This window comes from Diceros bicornis, chromosome 5 (genome assembly GCF_020826845.1).
Source record: "Diceros bicornis minor isolate mBicDic1 chromosome 5, mDicBic1.mat.cur, whole genome shotgun sequence".
NCBI classification, from domain to species: domain Eukaryota; kingdom Metazoa; phylum Chordata; class Mammalia; order Perissodactyla; family Rhinocerotidae; genus Diceros; species Diceros bicornis.
This window is the reverse complement of record NC_080744.1, coordinates 54,188,181-54,208,583: the sequence shown is the minus strand read 5'-3', so window position 1 is coordinate 54,208,583 and position 20,403 is coordinate 54,188,181. Positions and strand designations below refer to the sequence as shown.

At 43.7% G+C, this 20,403-nt stretch overlaps 1 protein-coding gene across 1 annotated transcript in view; it reads left to right on the top strand.

Moving 5' to 3' along the window:
- The window catches only part of MYO1E (myosin IE), a 190,200-nt gene that overhangs the window by 153,451 nt on the left and 16,346 nt on the right, over positions 1-20,403 (top strand). The window contains exons 20-26 of the mRNA XM_058541711.1: positions 2,275-2,389; positions 2,605-2,774; positions 4,456-4,601; positions 12,515-12,661; positions 14,251-14,408; positions 16,367-16,459; positions 19,242-19,443. Coding sequence (XP_058397694.1) covers positions 2,275-2,389; positions 2,605-2,774; positions 4,456-4,601; positions 12,515-12,661; positions 14,251-14,408; positions 16,367-16,459; positions 19,242-19,443 — 1,031 coding nt within the window. The remainder of the gene's footprint in view (positions 1-2,274; positions 2,390-2,604; positions 2,775-4,455; positions 4,602-12,514; positions 12,662-14,250; positions 14,409-16,366; positions 16,460-19,241; positions 19,444-20,403) is intronic.

The following is a 20,403-nucleotide window of genomic DNA, read 5'->3' as shown; positions in this document are numbered from 1 at the left end:
TGTGGTAGCATTTTCTACTTCAAGTTATTTGTAGCTTCACAGCAATTTCATTTCCAAATATAAAATGAAAATGTTGTGTCATACACCATTAAGCAGCCCACAGAACAGTTCCTGTTCTTCCTAAAACGGGCTGGAGTGATTTATCAGTACAATGCAGCTCCTCTGTTGTTTTATACCCGCTTTTAGTTTTTCGACTTGCTAAATTTTCACATATAATTAAAACAGCCTCAATATTTTTCATGCTTTTCTGATTTAGTTGAGCTTTGAGGTTTTACTTCCAAAATTGAGATTTATTTTTGGTTTTTCTTTTCCTTTCTTCCTCCCAATTGCTTTATTACCATCACTTGACTCTCATTCCCCCTGTCTTTTTACACACACACACACACCATCACCACTACTCTCTTCCCTCCCCCATCACTCATCCATCCACATCTAGCCTTGACATTGCAAATACTTTTACAAAAATTGGTTTTTAAAAATCCACCTTGTGATTTTGCCTTGACTTTATAGTAAGTGTGCTGAATATACAAGATAACCCATTTGCTTTAAGAACCCCCATTAGACAACTGACACCAAAGGGTTTGGTTTTGCTTATTTGTTACATGTGTCCATGATTTTTTCTCTCTATCCCTTTTTTTCTTGAACCTCCCTGCTTTCTCACCCCCATAGCTTTTGGAAAGAACCTAAAACCCAGCCAATCTTTGAAATAGTCTATAGGAAGTAGGGAATTGGTTGTCTCTTCATCCTTTCTGAGTCACAAGTGTATTTTCTATAACATTCCCAAAATAGTTCTGGGAAAGAAGAAGAAAACAAGACTTACTCAGAAACCCAACACACAAGATAAGAAACACCAACGAATATTCTTAGAACAGGCAACCACAGGGCTCAGATTTTAAACATTCTGTCTGGTTATTAAACCATGTATTCCCTTTTGCTTTTGGAAATATATTCCTCATGCCAGTTGTATATGGCACTGAAGGCTGTGGAATGAAGTGGTCCCTCCTTTGGGATTTTGAGTTTGAGATGTTGTTTCTGCACAGCTGGGTCTGTGAGAAGGAAAAGTTGAGTGACAGGAGGAGATAGATGGGGCTCCTGAGTATGGACCCAGATAAACAGAGACCACAAATCAGGCCCAGCTGCCTTCAAACCAAATTTGCTTGTTTACTTCTGGAACATTTTTGCAATGGCTATTTATCATCTTTACTTTGGGTTTTTGTTATTTTATTTTATTTTTTCCTAGAGAGTCATGTAAACCACTTCTTAGGTGAGTGATAAAGTTTCCCACTGTTTTACGAGCTGATCAAATGCAGATTTACGGAGAAAGACTTTTATGTCAAAGTGAGGAAGAGCCTGGTAGATCCTGAAAGACACTGTTTCACCTTCTAGCCCCACCCAGTCTTAGTTCCAATTTTCTCATCTGTAAACTGGAGATACAGAAATATGTGCCTCTTGCAGTTGTTGAGGGGTTGCATGAAATAGTGTATGTAAGGCATCTAGAATGATTCCTGACCATGGCGGGCACTTGGTACATTACATCTATTTGCTATCATCTTCATTATTCCGGAGCTTTACTGAGTGGGATGCAACAATTAGTATTAATTGTTAAAATGGCCGGAGTCTCAAGACCTGCTGGTGTCTGATACGGGCCCTTAAACAACAGTCTCAGCCCCTCTTGGTGAATCCAAGTCCTCACTAGCACATCTTAAGTCTAGCTCCAATCCCTGTGGTTATTGTCCTCTGCCCCAGTGACGCCTTGGAGCATTCTATGAGGCAGGAAGTCTATACTTTCATGGAACTGACAGTAAGGCAGTCCTCTTTCCACAGCAGCACAAGCTCTGCTCCTGCAAAAGCTGGAAAATTCTACTAAGAGGCTATATGCAGCAGAAAACAGCCTCCACCGACTCATTTGACCTAGCCACCTAATAATCCTCTTTGGATCCAGGTGGGGAATGAGTGGATAAATGTTGAATCACTCATTTGATTCTCACCGAGATTATGAGCAAGGCAGGGCAGACACCATTAAGGTCCAACTCAATACCCGCAGACCCAGCTATTTTCCATTATGTTTTATGTTAAAAGAAAAAATATATGGATTAAAAAGTTATAGTGATCATAAACAACATGCCCTAGGAATCATTTTTTCACATTTGTTTGAGTTTGAGAAGCTGCTTTCCGTGTATGTCCTTGACTAAACTGAGTGTCCCTGAAATAACCGAAAAAAGTGAAGCTCGGGTCTTGTGAATTGGCTCACATTTGTCTTCTCTACATTCACAGCTATTTCTTCTAGAAGAAATGAGAGAGAGAAAGTATGATGGGTATGCTCGAGTGATACAGAAATCATGGAGGAAATTCGTAGCTCGGAAGAAATACGTCCAAATGAGAGAAGAAGGTATTTGAGTCATTTTTTTTCATGCATTTGACAAATCTCAAGAATAATTTTGAGTTCAGGTGAAGTTACAAGTTCATTTTACTTTGCATATGATGTCGTGTGTTAAAAATTTGGCGTTCATTTAGAGTTTTTCTGTGTGTTTCCACACTATATACCTTCCTCATTTTTCTGAGGGACTGATCCTTCTCCCTTCTCTGCCTTTTTGGGAACTGCAGCCTCAGACCTCCTGTTGAACAAGAAGGAGAGAAGGAGAAACAGTATTAACAGGAACTTCATTGGGGATTACATCGGGATGGAGGAGCACCCGGAACTCCAGCAGTTTGTGGGCAAGAGAGAGAAGATCGATTTTGCAGACACGGTGACCAAGTACGACAGAAGATTCAAGGTACACGCTGACCGCCTGCCTCTGAGAGTCGCCAAAAGGATTCCTTAGGTTTAAAAATAACTCATAATTTTGCTTTTCTTACTACCAAAACAGAGCATGTTCATTGTAGAAAAAATTTAGAAAATACAGATAAGCTAAAAGAAAAATAGCCACCCGTACCCAGAAACAATCACTGTTAACATTTTTTGTGTATCCTTTAGAACTTTTTTTATACAACATCCATTTGTATATTTACTTTAACAAAAATGAGATCTACATTACATGCTGGTTTATGTCCTGGGCTTTTTTTTTTTTTTTCCTAAAATATACCAGGGAGAACTTTCCATATTAATAGATATATCAATATAAATTATTTTGTTTAGCTGCATGGTATTCCATTCAACAGATGCTTCACTATATTTTTAATCAATTTCTCATTTATCCATTTTTAGTGGATTTGTATGTTTGTTTGTTTACTAACTTAAAAAAGCATGCAGTGAGGGGCCTTTCACGCATATCTTTGTGTATTTATCTGCTGATGCTTTTAGAATACATTGATAGGGGCCAGCCCCGTGGCTTAGCGGTTAAGTGCGAGTGCTCCGCTGCAGGCGGCCGGGCTTCGGATCCCGGGCACGCACCGATGCACCGCTTCTCCGGCCATGCTGAGGCCGCGTCCCACATACAGCAACTAGAAGGATGTGCAGCTATGACATACAACTATCTACTGGGGCTTTGGGGGGGAAAATAAATAAATAAATAAAATCTTAAAAAGAATACATTGGTAGGAGTGGAATCGTTGGTCAGAAGATTCAGAATATCAAGCAATATTGCAAAGTGTTCTCACCCATCTTCCTTGAGTGAATGACTAAGCAAGGCTTTCACATTGCCACTGGAGGGACAGCTGATGCTTTTACCTCTTTCCTTAGACATTTTCTCTTTTTTTGCCTGATAATAGTGCTCTAATAGTGAAATCTGAAGCCACGGTAGCTCATGGACCCATGAAGAACTTTTTATTTGTTTGTTTGGTTGGTTGGTTGGTTTTTGGTCAGGAAAAAAAATGAAGTAAATAAGGATTAATTTAATGAGGAAGATGGTGCTCTTTGCTGAAATTAAATCATTCCTTACAGCTGCTCTGGTGGCAGATTTGAATGTGAACATGAGTGATTGGGTCTCTCATTAGTGTTTGGGGATAAAGTGGTCGGTAACCCACATATTCCAAAGTACGTTTATATTAGATTTTTAAGGATTATCATTGAAATGAAAATTGATTGATTTTAAAAAGTAAAAATTTCACGGACTTACAAAACATATATATGCAGACACTTGAAGGATCCCCGTTTGAGAAATGTGCTCTAGTAGGTAACATGGTAGGGACACCATATGTGTTGGTTTGCTGGGACTGTGCCTTGACACCTGCGGTCCTGATACCTCAGGTGGATGCATATGAGTTTGCTATTTTTGTAAGTCAAGAGAGTCAAATATCAGCAACTTCATATATGTCAACCTAATAATCATCAATAATGCCCTCTTTCCCTCTCAAGGGACTTGGCGGGGGGTAGATGATAAATGGAATGGCCATCCCAATGGCAGTGAAATTTTCCTACCCAGGGCAGCATCCCTTCATCTGGTAACAGATGCCATTGTGTGGACAGCTGTCACTTTGACTTGTCTACCCACTTTCTGAAAGCACCTCTCCTTACAGGGCGTAAAGCGAGACCTGCTTCTTACTCCAAAGTGCTTGTACTTAATTGGACGAGAGAAGGTCAAACAGGGCCCCGACAAAGGCCTGGTGAAGGAAGTGCTGAAGCGGAGAATAGAGATGGAGAGGATCTTGTCCGTGTCCCTCAGGTGAGTGGCGAGGGTGTGGAGGGAGGGGAGCCCGATCTCTCCTCAGCATCGCCATCCACTATTCCAAACACAGCCTGGAGAAACGCCCAGCCAGGCTCCCCAGTTGTCAAAATCATGATGCAGAGAACTGAATTTCCTCTTCTTCCGTAGGAAGACATGACCTTCATAGGTCTCAGGGAGTCCTGATATGCCAGGAATGAGGTACCAAGGAAAAGCTGCCTTCTGGTCAGCTCCTCTAACCAAAGGGTACTCAGATTGTTGTTCCCATAAAATTTGAGAAATAAACCTAGGATATAGAACAAACAGAGTATAATTGCTCTTACTGAAGCAGGCCCGAGGGTCCAGAGCCCCGTCTCCCCGAGTCCACCTCACCTACTTTGAAGACCTACCCCATTTCCCCAGCAAAGGCCCAGGCAGAGGTGGCCATTAGGTTATCAATATTGCTTTTTAGTTTGCTGTGATTTCTGACTGTCCTGGAAGGGGAGTTTCTTTAGGGTCCTTTCTGCCTGTTCATGCAAAGGAGGGACTACAGATTGGTCTTCATAATCTGTAAGCCCCGGAGTCATCGCCAAATGCTGCCTCCAACTCCAAGTTCACAGGCGGGAGCCCTTGCTCTTCCTCTCAGCACTCTGGCTTTTGTTGGCAGAGAGACTCCTGCACGGGAAGAGACTTCCCTCAATCCTACCATGCTCAGAACTCCCAGACTAAGTCTTCTCTGCTGAGAGCAAGTCCTCCCAGTCCACGGGAGGCTGAGAAAAGAAGAATAAAGTCCCTTTTGAGCCCAGTATCTTCTTCCTTGAGTTGCCTCCCTGGGCCCTTCTGAGGATACCGCTGCCTTGGCCAGGGCAAACTTCGGGTTGCCATTGTGTTAAAAGTAGCGATGTTCTGGTCGCTTGTGAACCTGTCTTACTGGAATTGGGACACCTCTCTAAACTCTTACTCTGCTCAGAAGACAAAACTGCTGTGCTCAGGAAGAAGCAGGGGTTTTGTGTGCTCAGGCATCTGACCTATCAGGCTGGAAATCCTGGCGACGGTGTGATACTCCAAAGCAGATTTCAAGTTGTGTCCATTTTTGCCTGTGTTACTGTGGTTTCTGATTCTGTCTGTTCCCAATTTTCCTGCATAAAGGGCCAGGCAGTGCAGTGAGGTTAAGTGTTTAAAACTTTCCAACTCAGGATGTGGTAAAACTTCGAAGCAGATGAGTCCGTCAGCAGTCTTCTGCAGCCCCACTGTCAGGTAGGGCTCGGTGCCATTGATTTCAAGGGAAAGCTCTAGACTCGAAGACCTGGTTTTCAGAAGGTCTTCCTGAGCATTTGGCTCCCTGGCTGGGTCACAACCTGAGCTGGCCGGCCTGCTGGCCACACTCTTCCTGGCTAGCTGTGCACTGAGGCTGCCCTTGGTGTTCCAAGGAACACAATTGGAAGCTTCTCTTTTTCTGTTGCATGGGAACCTGCTCTACCTGGGCTAAGCTGGATTAGCTGAACCACGCTGTATACACTTGACTGTTGCTATTGCTGAAAGCCAGGGAATCACAGCTCTAGGGCTCATGTGCTCACTACCTAAGAGTAATTTTTGTTCTATTATTATCGCCCAGGTCTGTCTATAGCCTTCAGACCACTCCTGGAGTACTTGATAATAAATGATCATAATGTACCTACATTTCTATCAGGCACTTTGACACTATCTTGTTGATCAAGTCCTTGAGGCTTATCAAGGTGTGGGATAGTCACAGTCAAATTTTTTCCTTCTGTCTTTTTTTCTTCTCTCACAGCCTCTGAGAATACAGTGTCTTTATAACCAGCTTCTTTTTTCTGCTTCCTCTTCAGCATTCGTTGTCTGGACATTTTCTTCCTTGTGGCCTTTCCTTTTTAGAGGATGTAATAAAATGAGGTACTTAGCCTGAAAGTTGTTCTGGCTCTAGGGGAAAAAAAAGAGCCTGAGTCATCTTAACTTGTGATCTCTGCCTGTCGCAGGTACTGAGCCTCACACTTAGCAAGACTAGTATTGTTCCCTCATTTCCTTTATCCACTGGGTTTAGGCCAGTAATCTAAACCAAGTTAGGAATGCGACCTGATGGGTGATGTGTGTGCAGAATCAAACCCAGAGTGGAAATTGGTTGTGGGACCAGAGCACCAAATGTGTGTGTGTGTTTTCTCAAAATATTTTAATACTGGGATAGAGAAAGATTTTAACAGTTGCCTTGCACTTCAGGAAAAAAAGTTGTAACATCTGTATGTGTTTTGAAGGCTTTATGAGGCTTACTACTTGACTGTTGGCTGGAGTAATCACCTAATGGCTCCTTCTAGTTAAGACTATCAGAGTGTCCTACAAGCTTGATCTTTCAGCCCATCTCTAACTCTGCTAACTACTGTCAAGGCAAAGTGGGCTCACAGCTCCCTGTTCAAACTGACCATATGAAAACAATTATGAGACAATTTGGGAAATGTGACCATGACTAAATATTTGATATGAAGGATTTATTGCTCATTTCTTTTGGTGTGATAATGATATTGTGGCTATTTTTATTTAAAGGGGCTTTATCTTTTAGAGATACACACTGAAGTATTAAAGGATGTAATAATATAATATTTATACTTTGCTCTGAAACAACCTAGTCTGTGTGTGGAAGTGGGGAGACTGGGGGTGTAGATAAATATGATTGTGAAATTTTTTTTTTTTTTTTTTTGTGAGGAGATCAGCTCTGTGCTAACATCTGCCAATCCTCCTCTTTTTTTGCTGAGGAAGACTGGCCCTGGGCTAACATCCGTGCCCATCTTCCTCCACTTTATATGGGATACCGCCACAGAATGGCTTGCCAAGCAGTGCGTTGGTGTGCGCCCCGGGTCCGAACCGGCAAACCCCGGGCTGCCACAACGGAGCGCGCGCACTTAACCGCTTGCGCCACTGGGCCGGCCCCAATATGATTGTGGATTGATATTGTTGAAGCCTCCCGACATGTGGAGGTTCATTCTGCTATTCTACTTTTTTATATTTTTGAAATTTTCCATAATAAAAAGTTTTTTCTAATCCTCCAGTAGACATCATATTTTTAAAAGTCCTTTCCTTTTATGAATGTACTGAAATATGTCTAGTTGAATTATAGTTGAAATTTTAACTTACATGAAAAAAATAAGATAGGGCCTAAAGCTCAGAGAAATATGAAGACTACAGTTGCAAAGGGACTCCAGGATAATTTGAACAGGGAAAATCCTTATCTAAATAAGGATTTAGGATAAATCCTTTATCCTAAATAAGTGAGACCAAAACACTGACGCCTACATTTCTGCCTTCACTGGGGACTTGGTGAGGAAATCAGGAGATGGCACACCAATGTACAGTGAGACATCAGATTTCTGAGGCTTGGGGGATCTGCTGATGGACGACTGAGCATCAGTTTTTGAAGGATCCTTCAAGAGCTACTTCTTGTCTGAATGCTGACTGGGCCTCACTCTTATTTGAAAAACTCGATTCTCAGGAAGGGTGGCCACAAGGTGTCATAGCCTATATTCTTTGCTCTCCTGTTGCAGGCAATGAGATTGGTACTATCAAATCTCATATTTGGGGCTCTCTCTGATGAGGCTTCTCGTTCCCATAGCTGACCACTAGAGGCCTAAGACAACAAGCTACGTGGCTGCCTGTCTGGGTCAGTAGATTTTCCAATACTTGTATGTAATTGAAAAAGCAACCAGTAAGAGGGGGCTTTAGACAGAGGCTCCAGCTCCCTTGGTCACAGCATTTTTGCCTAGAACATTTCATTGCCCGATTGCCCTAAACCTCTGGCAGTAAGCACAGCCTGCTTCACTCCCTGCTCAGCTGACCTGAAGCGTTACTGAAATCTTGACTCGCTGTGGCCTTTGGGCTTTGGGAACCTGGAAGTTGTCAACATTTTTGGACTAACCAGCTACCTTGTGTTCAGCCTTGGGATTCAAAGGTGAATGAGACATAATCACTGCCTCAAGGAGCTCCCTCCATTCTGGAAGGAGGAGCAAACACCTGAGTAAACATGTGCCATAGGGGTTACAAGTGTTCAGAGAGTGATACTGGATAGAGTACAGGATACTCCTGGGACACGAAAGACAGGAGTGAGCCTCTTCACCTGGGGGTCAGGTGAAGCTTCTCCTGGGAGACCTGACACAACACATGTCTGCACTTGCTCAGAGAAATTCAGTAGGACTGGTGCCGCTGGTTCCTCTGAGTGGTAGAATTCCGGGTAAAGTTTATTTTCTTCTTTGTTTATCTCTGTGCTTTCCAGTTTACTAAAAGGAGCATGTATTTCATAATCAGCAAAATTTTTTTTAAAGCTTAAATAAAGGCAGGGCTGTCCTTGGAAACTGCCTTTTCAGCTTTAAAAAAAAACTCCTTTAAGACTTTACTCAGTGTTTTGTAACTAACGTTTTTGCAAAGAAGATATTGGTTAAGGGAACAAAACAAAATTTGCTAGTGTTGTCAGCAATACAACGATAAGCCACAAAGATGAGTGGATAGAAAACAAGTAGAGCCAAACCAAGGACTAGTAAGGATCTTTCGACACAGGGTACTGCGTCAAACATCTGTGAGGAATTGCAGCTTGAGCATATGAATAAGATGGGGTGAAGTCCAAAGATAAGTCTGACTTTTTAGAATAAATAAATGGCAAAGCTTTGTTTCCAGATTTAGGAGCATGGGCTGAAGAGGGGAATGAGCTGAAACTCTGGCCTGGGAGAAGATGCCTTCACTGACTCTTATGCCTGGGTCACTGAAGGCAGGGTTTATTGAATTGGATGGTTGAAGTCAAAGTGTCCAAACACTCTCTTCTCATTTCCAGACTCATGCTGTTAATTAACCTTGAAGTTTTGGCCTGCTTGCTCTTTTTCCTTATGCTCCTAATACATCTAAGCACATTAAACTACTCAGGGTTACTGGTGTTGGGCTCACTTAGCCCTATTGAATAATCACCGTTTCACCTGAAGGACAGCCAGGCAAGCAGACATGTCCAGGCATGTCAAAGAGTGCTTAGAGTCAAGCAACTGAAACAGGAAGGAGTTTCATTCTTCACCCCACACACCAAAAAGTAATGCCTCCCGTTTGACTCTTTCCCATTGCACGTGCTCCCTTCACAATGCAGCAGTCTCCTTACACCTCTGCTAGGATGCTTGGACTTTATTTCATTAAGTCCAAATGACTTGGGAGAGCAGCTTTTATATAAGTGCCTTTTGGAGTTTTGAATTGCTATAATTGAAGTGATTAGCACAATTCCAGAGTTTTCATCTGGCCAGAACCTGGAAGATGATAGTAGCTTTGTGGCCACACCCTCTGAGGTATTATTCTCAACCTTTTGGAAATGATTCCAATTCCTAGTTTGGAAAAGTTTGTTATCAAGGAGGTGTAGTGGAGATTCTGAGCTGTCCTGCAATACCCATTCTCTTCGTTACATATTAACAACTGGCAGCCTAGCCAAGGGCTACATTTCCCAGGCTTCCTTGCAGCTAGGTGTAACCATGTGACATAATACTGGCCAATGGGGTGTGAGCAGAAGTGACTTGTACAACTTCCTGGTCATAGCTTTAATAGGAAGGAGCAGGTGCCTGGCTCTCAGGCGCTATAGAACTGTCATGTTGGCCCTGAATTGCTTTTGCGCGTGCTGTTGAGTGCCAGAGATAAAAACGCTATATTGTTTAAACCACCAGTTGTCAAGGTCTTCATCACAACAGAAAAACCTGTGAGCCAGCTATCACAAGGGTGGGCAAGAAGCATGGCTGTGATGTAGGGATATTTCACAACCAACTCTTGAGGTAATAATAATGACCAAGTGCTCCACCCAAATGGCCATTATTTGTCCAAAAACACCTGTAAAGTATTCTGATTTCACATGCAAGGAGAACTCGTCGGCATACTCGTCTTCAGTAAACAGGCTGTGAAGGGCCAAGCTTCTCTCCCTAGTGCTGGTATCTTGCTGGTAGTTGACTCCATCCCTCCCCTGTGGTTTGTGCATGCTGCCATTCTGAGCCTTGAAATTCCAAATGTGTTGTGGTCCTACCGTTGACCTTTTTTCTCCTGTGGATTACCAAGCTCCTTTCCTGTAGGACAACTGAGGGGCTGAGGTTTCAGGGAGACAGGCCGTGACTATAGCTACTGGCTCTATCGGGTTCAGGTCATTAGCTCCCTGCCTCAGCCCAGAGAGAGAAGGTTCCTGACAAGCCTGGGATCATCCGCCAAGGCTCTCTTTGCCCAAGGAAAACCTCTGGATCCAAGGACTGCCCACCCCAACCTTTCCATGTTCATAGGACTGAACAGAGAGACCACAGGAGTTGCAGTTTAAATGTTTCAAATTCTGCATTTGAAAGAAGCATCCCTGGTCTCAGAGATTCTCTATAGCCCAGTCCTCCATATAACCCACTTGCCTCACCATCTGGCCTTTTCACAGCCACAGTAATCCTACTGGTGCAGCAGTACCAGGAGCCCCGAGAGCAGAGCACAGCTCCTGTGACACAGCTCAGCTCTGGTTACTGAAAGAACCATGTCTTTGCCACATTCTGCACCTGGAGAGATTAAAGTGTTACTTTGATCAATTCATTGAAGCAGCTTCACTTAAATTGTTTTTAATACCTTGAAAAATACTTATCCCTAATCAAACATCATTCTTTAGAGGGTTGTCTTAGACATTTGACAGTGGTGCTTGGAGGTACTTGTAAACGTGTATATTATGAAGACTTTGGGATGGTGGCCTTCTTCAATTGAGCTATACATCCAACAGCTAGGGAATAAAAATTCTCAATTATACGTGTGCTGTAGTTCCACAAAGTCTAGCTGGGCCTGGAGATGGAGCTGTGTCTGATCAACCCCCCACCACAGACCATTTTCTCCAGGACTGGGTTCACCTCAGCCTCTTTCTCCCGTGCTCCCTGCAGCTCCTAACATTCCCTGCCCTCCAGGCATGAGTTTCCCTACAGCCCGACCCTATCCAAACACGCTGTTCCTGCAAAGGCGTGTGCTCTCCCTGTCCCATGAAATTCATTAGCGGGAAGGTGCCGATTGTGCCTGCTCGCTGTTTGTACACCTGTCTTGTGTACTTGTAGGTTGGTGTGGTGGTGCATTCAGCAGCATGTGGCATGCAGTATAAGCGGAGCACTGTATCCCCAAAGGCTCCTTATTAATAAGTGCATATGAAGCCCAGGACATTAGCTTCCCTTTGATAACTGAGCTTACAATTCTTCAAGTAAGGATTTGTTACAATAGCTACAACCATATCGTAAATTCTACTAACTTGGAACTTACGTGGATTTGTTCATTTTCAGCCACATTCTATTCATAACATTCTGGATTTTTATGACCTTAAGAACACAGAAGTTGAATTTGAAAATGGATTTTTTTTTAAGACAGCCTAAATTGTCCTTAAATTTCTGATTTTAAAAGTCACGAGGGGGGCTGGCCTGGTGGCATAGTGGTTAAGTTTGGGCGCTCCACTTCAGCAGCCCAGGGTTCACAGGTTCGGATTCCAGGCGCGGATCTACACACCACTCATCAAGCCATGCTGTGGCGGCGTCCCACATACAAAGTAGAAGATGGGCACAGATGTTAGCTCAGAGCTAATCTTCCTCAGCAAAAAGAGGAAGCTTGGCAACGGATGTTAGCTTAGGACTGATCTTCCTCACCAAAAAAACACCCAAAAAGTAAAAACAAAACAAACAAACAAAAAAAGTCATGTGGGAAGAGTATTTTGATTGTGCTTTTGGTGGGCTATAGACTTCCTTCGAAAGCAGATTTCAGTGATTTTATCACGTAATTCATTGTTGTTGTGTTTTGCTTTAAAGATTATCTCTTACAGAAAGACTATAGAAACCTAGTACTGTCTTAGAGGATAAATAAATGAGCGAAAAAAATAATAGAATAAACAAAAGTGCAACTTTCATTAAGTCTTTCCAATCTCTTTGCAGTACTATGCAGGATGACATTTTTATTCTTCATGAACAAGAGTATGACAGTTTGCTTGAATCTGTCTTCAAAACTGAATTCTTAAGCCTCTTAGCAAAGCGTTTTGAGGAAAAAACTCAGAAGCAACTACCTCTGAAATTTAGCAATACGTAAGTTGGAAAACGGGGCCCAAACATCTGAGGGAAACTAGAGGGGGCCTTGACCTCACCCGTGGGGTCCAGGCTGAGAAGGGGAGAGCCTACGGAGTGGGGCGTGTGGTCTGATGGGCTCCGGTGGCTTCAGTGAAGCCCAGCCTTGGGGGCCTTAGCTTCCCCTGTGGAATCTTAGAGCCTGCAGAGGACAGCCCAGATGGTTGTCACAGGCTTTGAAAAGGTCACTTTCACATTTCTGTGAAATTATTTCTGTGAAATAATCAAATGGTGTGTTTTATCATTTGGACAGAGGTCACCAAAGTGGCAGGGGAAGGCTGATTTTTATACATCACCAGTAAAAGAATATTTTACTTAGCAGAGCAAATAGAAGGGGAGTAAGGCTGGAAGCGGAAGAGATGGGAGTAGGGGCTTAAGTTCCCAAAATTGATGCATAATAAAACCTATTGGTGGCCCATCTGGGGACTTGAGGGGCTGCGATGGCCAACGTCTTGTGTCTCAGGTCACTTTTATTTGCTTTGGCAACATGGTCTCATGAACCAGATATTTCATACTGTTGAGCTTCTAATCTCATATTTGCCAAGTGAGAGTTAGTTAGCTTTTCTTCTTAAATTTCCCTGTCTTTAAAATGGGGTATCCTCCATCCCTTCCTATTCGTGAGAATGAGGCCAAAGTAAAGCCTTAGTTCCATGATGAGGGAAACTTACCATAACTAATGCTGCTGTGGTTGCAGTGAAATAGATACTGGTAGCAGCATGAATTCATTACAGCTTTTCCAAAGAACAATTTGGCCATCAGTACCAGGGGCCATGATTTGTGTCTGGGAATTTGTGATAAAGGAATAACAAAAAAAGGAAGAATTGTGTAGCCAAGCCACTCGATAGAATAATAGGCAGCTACTTAAAATTTTTAGTTTTCTGTCTTGCAACATGAGAAAATATAAGTTAAAAAAGCAGAATGTGGAACTGCATTTTGTAGGCATATAGGCAATATGAAAAATAAAAACTAGCTGGGGAGTTCTGGAGTTGTGAGCGAGCCTCCCTTCTATTTGGATTTTGATTGCTAGTGTTGTCTTTTTCCCTACCTGGGGTGGGGGGATGGTGGAGCAATAGACCTTCATTAAATAATAACCACATTCTATACCAAGGAGACATGGACTATCTTGTGTCTGGCATCTCTCAGTCCTCCACAAACACAAACCCAGGGAAATCAGAGAGAGGCACAATGACACACCACAGCAAGTGTGGCCTGGAAATTGTCCCCTTCCTCTGTCTCCCGGCAGTCCCACCAGCGTCCACCTGACAAGTGACATTGGCACCTGTGATGGGTACCTCCCTCACCAGCTGGTTTCTCACAGGTGCTGGGCCCCAAATGCTTCTGCCTCTGGTCAGTGGGCTCACCCCGCCGCTGAGCCAAACCCACGGATGTCATATCCATCCTCGGGGCCCTGTGCCGGTTTGATGATCTGGGCTTGCCTCGTTTTTACAGCACGTGTGCCCAGCAGCAGAACTCGCTGCTGGGGTCTGTGAGCACCATTGTCTCTCTGCTTCACTCCGACTTGTTAATTCCAACAAATATGCTTGTCGCAGGCTTGAACTCAAGTTGAAAAAGGAGAACTGGGGTCCCTGGAGTGCAGGGGGCTCCCGGCAAGTGCAGTTCCACCAGGGCTTCGGGGACCTGGCCATCCTCAAGCCCAGCAACAAGGTGCTACAGGTCAGCATCGGCCCCGGGCTGCCCAGGAACTCCCGTAAGTGTCCCGGGCCCCGCGGGCGGGGCCACCGCTTGGGCTTCTGGGCTTTCCCTCCCTGCCTGGCCCCCCCCCCGCCCCTGCCGAACTCAACCAACATCAGTGCAAATGGGCGGGTTAAACCTGTCTGAATAAGTTAGCAGTTATGTATAGTATTCCTGGCATTACAACATTAATTGTGTTTAAAACAGATCAGTTTGTTGGCCTCAGATTTCCCAGCCCTTTCCAGTTGGATCTTGTCAACAATACAAACCTTATCCTTTCTGTCAATTTTAAAGAAATTTACCAACTCCCTACATGGTTTCACCACGTTACTGTGCATCACATCTCACATCTCCCACCTTCGCTTTAGCACACTTCATTAGAAGACACACATGCACTAACTCACACCTCAGTCTCACTCCTTTATTGGCCTTTGATTCTTTTTCTATTTATAAATGATATTTTAAAAATTATATTTATAAATCACAGTATAGAGTAATCATATATGCAATGTATTCATATAATATAGATATCTTCATAAAATTTAGTCCCTGTGTATGATCAATGAAGAGTATATAAAATAAACCTTTATGAAATCTGTCTACAAAGGTACACAATGGCATGTACTAGAACTCATTAATACAATAAATATAGACAAATAGCCACCTGGAACATGTTGGTGTATGTCTGTGTGTCAGTGGGTACTTGCAGAAAACAGACAGCACATTTAGGTGGGATTTTTAAAAAGACTTTTAAATAAAAGGATTCTTTACCAAGATGTGGGCAGGGTTAAGGGAACAAAGTGAGGACCCAGGGACAAAGAACAACAGGACACCGTTATTACCCCTAAGCCTGAAGGGGCAGAGAGAGGAAAGAGCTGAGCCGAAAGATGCAGGCAGAATAAGTACCCTGACTTCTCCCTCCTTGGGCACTCCTGTCTCCTGCCAGTGCCTCCCACTGGCCAAACCCAATGGAATGCAGAGGCCTAGCGGCCCAGGTGACCCCAGGGCACAGGGCATGGCAAAGAAGGGCTGAGATAACCAGTAGGATGTGTGTGGCAATGTTCAGTAGGCCCCAAAGTAGAGCATTGTCTCGTATGGTGTTTTGTGATGTCCTCGTGAGGGAAGAGGGGCGAGGTCCTGAGGGGATGAGCCTCTCCAGTACACTTCCCCTTGCCCCAGGGCCCGAGACCCAGCTCCTTTGCTGCGTGCTATTCACACCTGTGACTGCCTGCCCTTCTCTATTCTTCAGCTCTTCTCTTTACAGGGAATTCCCTCTGCATCCCTCTTCCAACTGCTTCAATCCTACCCTCCTTCCTCTCCCACTTGAGACCTTACTTATTGTTTCCCTTTCCAACACAGATGTCTCTGCAGAGATCTCATCTGGCTACCAGTGGCCCTGCCATCCCAGCCCTAATTCTGGCCCACAGCGATGTTTCATTTAGCACCAGCTTGCTTTCTAACTCTTCCTGTCTATGTCAAGGGTACAAGTCTGCTCCTATCCATTGTGGTCCCTGTGTTTAACTGGAAGACCATAGAACACAAACTCTGGCATGAAAGGCTCTTGACATAGGCAGATATGCAGTTGGTGCTGACAAGTGCTTCATGCCAGTGACCACGATGTGCAGCTCTTGCCTGTTCAACTTCTGTGCTGTGTTCAGAACATGAGTGCAAACGTTATAATGTCCCCTCTGTCTCTTTTGAACGTCTACAAAAATAGAAACCTTTGTAAGATTATTAATACCTCTTTATAAAACCGTACCTCCATCAACATATCCTCCAGCCCCTCCCATCCAATAGCTACCAGGATAGTACTTCCCTCAAATCTCGCTTCTCCGCTGCAACCAGTCTCCTGCAGATCTGACTGGGTCCTGGATTCCAAGCTTCTCAAAAGTTTTCCATAAGCAAAAAACCATCAGGATCCGTTAAACCAACCACTAGTACTGATTTCAACTTTGTCTTGCTTGTTGATTTCAGGTCCTACCAGAAGGAACACCATTCAAAACAGAGGTTATTCCGGTGGGACGCACAATGCCAACTACCCAATGAGAGCGGCCCCTCCCCCCCCAGGTAAACTAAGCGTGTGCCATAGACTGGGGCACTAATCTGGACCCATAACTCATAAAATGTATTTGGGAAGAAACTTGTTAGCACACATATTCGCCAGCGTGAGCCATTTTAGTGTCAGATGTATTGCTACCAACACAGTGGCCCTGCGTGTGACCCCAGAATTCAGGAAAAGTGTGAGCTAGTGAGACGGAACGGTGGCTAATTTAACGATCTGGATTTCATTACCCAGCAAGATTACTCCCTTAGGAAAGGCTTCCTACATCAGTCAAAGAAAAAGGAATTCCTTGTCCGGGACAACCAGAATGTTGTCAGCTTTTAAGCTGAAGGATGCTGCTTTTATGGAAATGGCAGTTTGCTAGGTATAATCCCCACCACTACCCAGCTCCAGCCAAATACCGTGACGATATTTTGCAACTAAGTAGAAAAATTTTATTCTCCATCAGATGGGATCTAGGTGAACTGCTCCAAAAATAAAGTAATATCTGAGAAAATAAAAAGATTGATACAAAAAATTTTTTAGATCCTGTTTCATTGTTTCTCATTTTTTATGATAAAAATATAGCATGCAGGTCAATAAAATCCAAACGCAAATAAATGTAAAATTTTTTGCCCTTAAAAATCTGTTCGATGTTTGAAGAGTGCTCTCGAAATTCACGAAATGTTTTTTCCATCACTCACAAAATTCAATTAAAAATAACTGCCCCCTGCCCCACCTTGGGGCCAGCCTGGTGGTGTAGTGGTTACGTGTGCACATTCTGCTGCGGTGGCCCGGGGTTCACAGGTTCAGATCCCGGGTGAACACCGATGCACTGCTTGTCAAGCCATGCTGTGGCAGTGTCCCATATAAAGTAGAGGAAGATGGGCACAGATGTTAGCCCAGGGCCAATCTTCCTCAGTAAAAACAAGAGGAGGATTAGCATCGGACATTAGCTCAGGGCTAATCGTCCTCACGAAAAAAGAAAAGAAAAGAAACTTCCCCCAGAATGTTTGCTTTAGTAATTTTAGGATTCTAGGTTTGAAAAGGTCATTTTAGGACCACACAACTCAAATCATCCCAGACAAATGAATCCTATTTGTAGCAGTGTCCAAGATAAGCAGTAAAAAGCCTATCTTTTGTCTCCTGCTCTGGCATCTCATAGTTATGTGCTAAAATATGGACACCTGGGCCTAGCAGTGAGAAACGAATTCTCATCTCTTTTGGAGTCCCCATCCTGCCTGGCCCAACTGTCTTTCCTCCCTCTGCCTTCACCTTTGAAAAAAAATCCAAGCACAGAGGAACCAAAGAGAAACAGTGTAGTATTGTGTTACTACTTATGCTCTGGCCCCTCATGCAGAATCCTGGCCAGACCACCTGGAAAGCTCATTTGCCTCAGCTAAGTTGGCCAAAGTTGTCTCAGACCAAGTACCTGACCTTGGGCACAGCTCCCAACCTGTCTACATGACAGTTTCTTCATCATTAAAAGGAGACAATTGGACCTGAATCCCTTAGATCAGCACTTCTCACTCTGCCTGTGGTGAAAGACCAGAGTCGCTGATTTTGTTTGTTTGTTTTTCTTAATTTTCAATCCATCACAAGCCACATTTTTGTAAGATAAAAATAAAAATTACTAGAAGAATGGAATTTTAAAAGCATACAAAATATAAGCCAAAATTTCTTATTATTAGCTTCAATAGACATGAAATATTTCTGTGAAACTGCTATGAATATTTCTAAATGTTTACTGTTGATTTCTGAACTTATCGCAGGCAAGTGGGTCATGAGCCACGTGGAGGGGGCCATCTCTGGCCCCTTTTTGAGAATCATAGGTCTAGAGCACGTCCTGCTCTGGCATGCCCCTCCCTGTCCTGGGCAACCTTGGAAGCAAGTGGGTCTCACCAAGCTCCTTGTTTCTTTAATGAAGAAATTGACACTCTGAAAGGTCATATATCTTGTTCAAGGTCAACACAGCTATCAGAGGCAGAGCCAAAACTGAATACCTAGTTCCTCTAATAAACTAAGGGTCATCCTGCTGGTACCAAAGAGTTCTCTTAATTTAGTTGGAAGAGGTTTTGTGGTGGGTTCACCCAAGTGTGCTTTGGGGAGTCTTGTTCTCCTTCGCTCTTGCCCAGATCTGTCCGTGGGAGAAGAGTTGAGGGCTTCTTCATACATAGCATGGAATGATAATGCCCTTTTCAGCCAAGGCCCATGGTTTGGAGCCCATCACCATAATCCATTACTTACCAAATAATGTGATCTTGACGGGGAGCAGTTGTTTGGCCAAGAGAGCTTGCTGTATCTGGATTGATCCAACCAGCAGCCACATTTCCCGTGGCTGTGTGGAGTGCTCCCTCTGCCTCCCACAATGGGCTCCTGCAGAGGACACCCAAGACTGACCCCTTGAAAATGGATGTCCAACTGTTTAAACAGCTGTCTGCCAGCCCTCTTGAATGATAACCTCATAATTCTTCTTAGATCCAAAAACGTGCCTGCCAACTAGTTGCAAGCTTACCTTTCCTTGACTGTGGGCTTTGAAACCTTCAACATCTGGTGATTCTAATGTCAAATTCAGCAAATCTGTGTGAGGCTCTACTCTGTTCCAGGCACTCTCTGGGCAGGTTACAATGTATTGGCTCTATTCCTCACAACATTTTAGCAGTTATACCCTCCATTTTTTCAGATGGGGAAACTGAGGCCTAGAGAAGTTAAGTAACACTCTTGGCTAATAGATGGGAGAAATTTGGAGAGCCTTTTAGCAAAGGATCAGAAGATAGAAGTTTTGTTTTCTCCTTTTTTCCTCTCTAGGATACCATCAGAATGGAGTCCTCAAAAATCAGTCTGTGCCACATTCCCAAGCTCCTGGAAACCAGAAGTCAAATCAGAGAAGCCTGTACACCTCCATGGCCCGCCCGCCCTTGCCACGACAACAGTCCACTGGCTCAGACCGAGTATCACAGACGCCGGAGAGCTTGGATTTCCTTAAAGTCCCGGATCAGGGTGCTGCAGGGTAAGAGTCCCACCTCCCGTGGGGGAAGCTGGTGACCCCCATCTCCATCAATCCCACCAAGGCTCAGGGATTTCTTTGGGCCGTCTATGCATGATTCTAAAGTTCAGTTTTCCATCCACATATTGTAATCCAGGAGCCAAGGCTGTCAGGGTCTTGGTTGGCATTCTAAAAGTATGGCTAGGTTGATGGCACACAACTCATTCTCCAGAGAGAGCTTATTCTTTAAGCCCTGAGATTTGATTGCTCTGTGACTTTTTCTGCTCTCTGGCATGGTTGGGAGATAATGAGGCTTTTGATTTATTTCTGTGTCTGCATTTGCATAAACACAACCGCTCAAAGCGTCATTAGAAACATTAAGAATAATGTCCCAGCATTCTATTAGATGTAGATGTTTGTTTATGAAAACAGATCTTAGGAGCTTTAAAATGAGGGCCTCTCTGCCTTTCTAGAACAGAAAATGAAGAGTGGTAAAAGAAATCCAGGCTTTTTAGCCTGAGGAAATGAAGATTCCTGGAACTCTGTGTAGATATTCAAAGAGTTATCAGTGTGGAAAGGAGGCTAACCGTGTCCTCTGGAGTCACAAGGCAGAGAACTGGAGCCGAGACGAGTGAGTGACCTCTGCCAGGAGGTAGATTTTGGCACCAGTAAAAGAAAGAGCATTCTAGTAGCCCAAAGATGAACTGCCCTAGGATGTAAGGAACACCTTGTCCCTGGAAATATTCAGGCACAGATTAGATGGAAATCCTCAGGCAGAAATGTTGTAGAGTAATGTTGTCAAATATCAGATAAAGATGAGAATCCTATTTCAGCCCCTATTACCTATCTAATATTGGACCTGCTACTTACCCTCCCAGAGCTTCATTTTCCTCATCTGTACACTGATGTAATACCACCAAGCTTGCAGCGTTGTTGGGAGGACAAGAAATAATATACATAAAATACCTAGCAGGATACTGGACG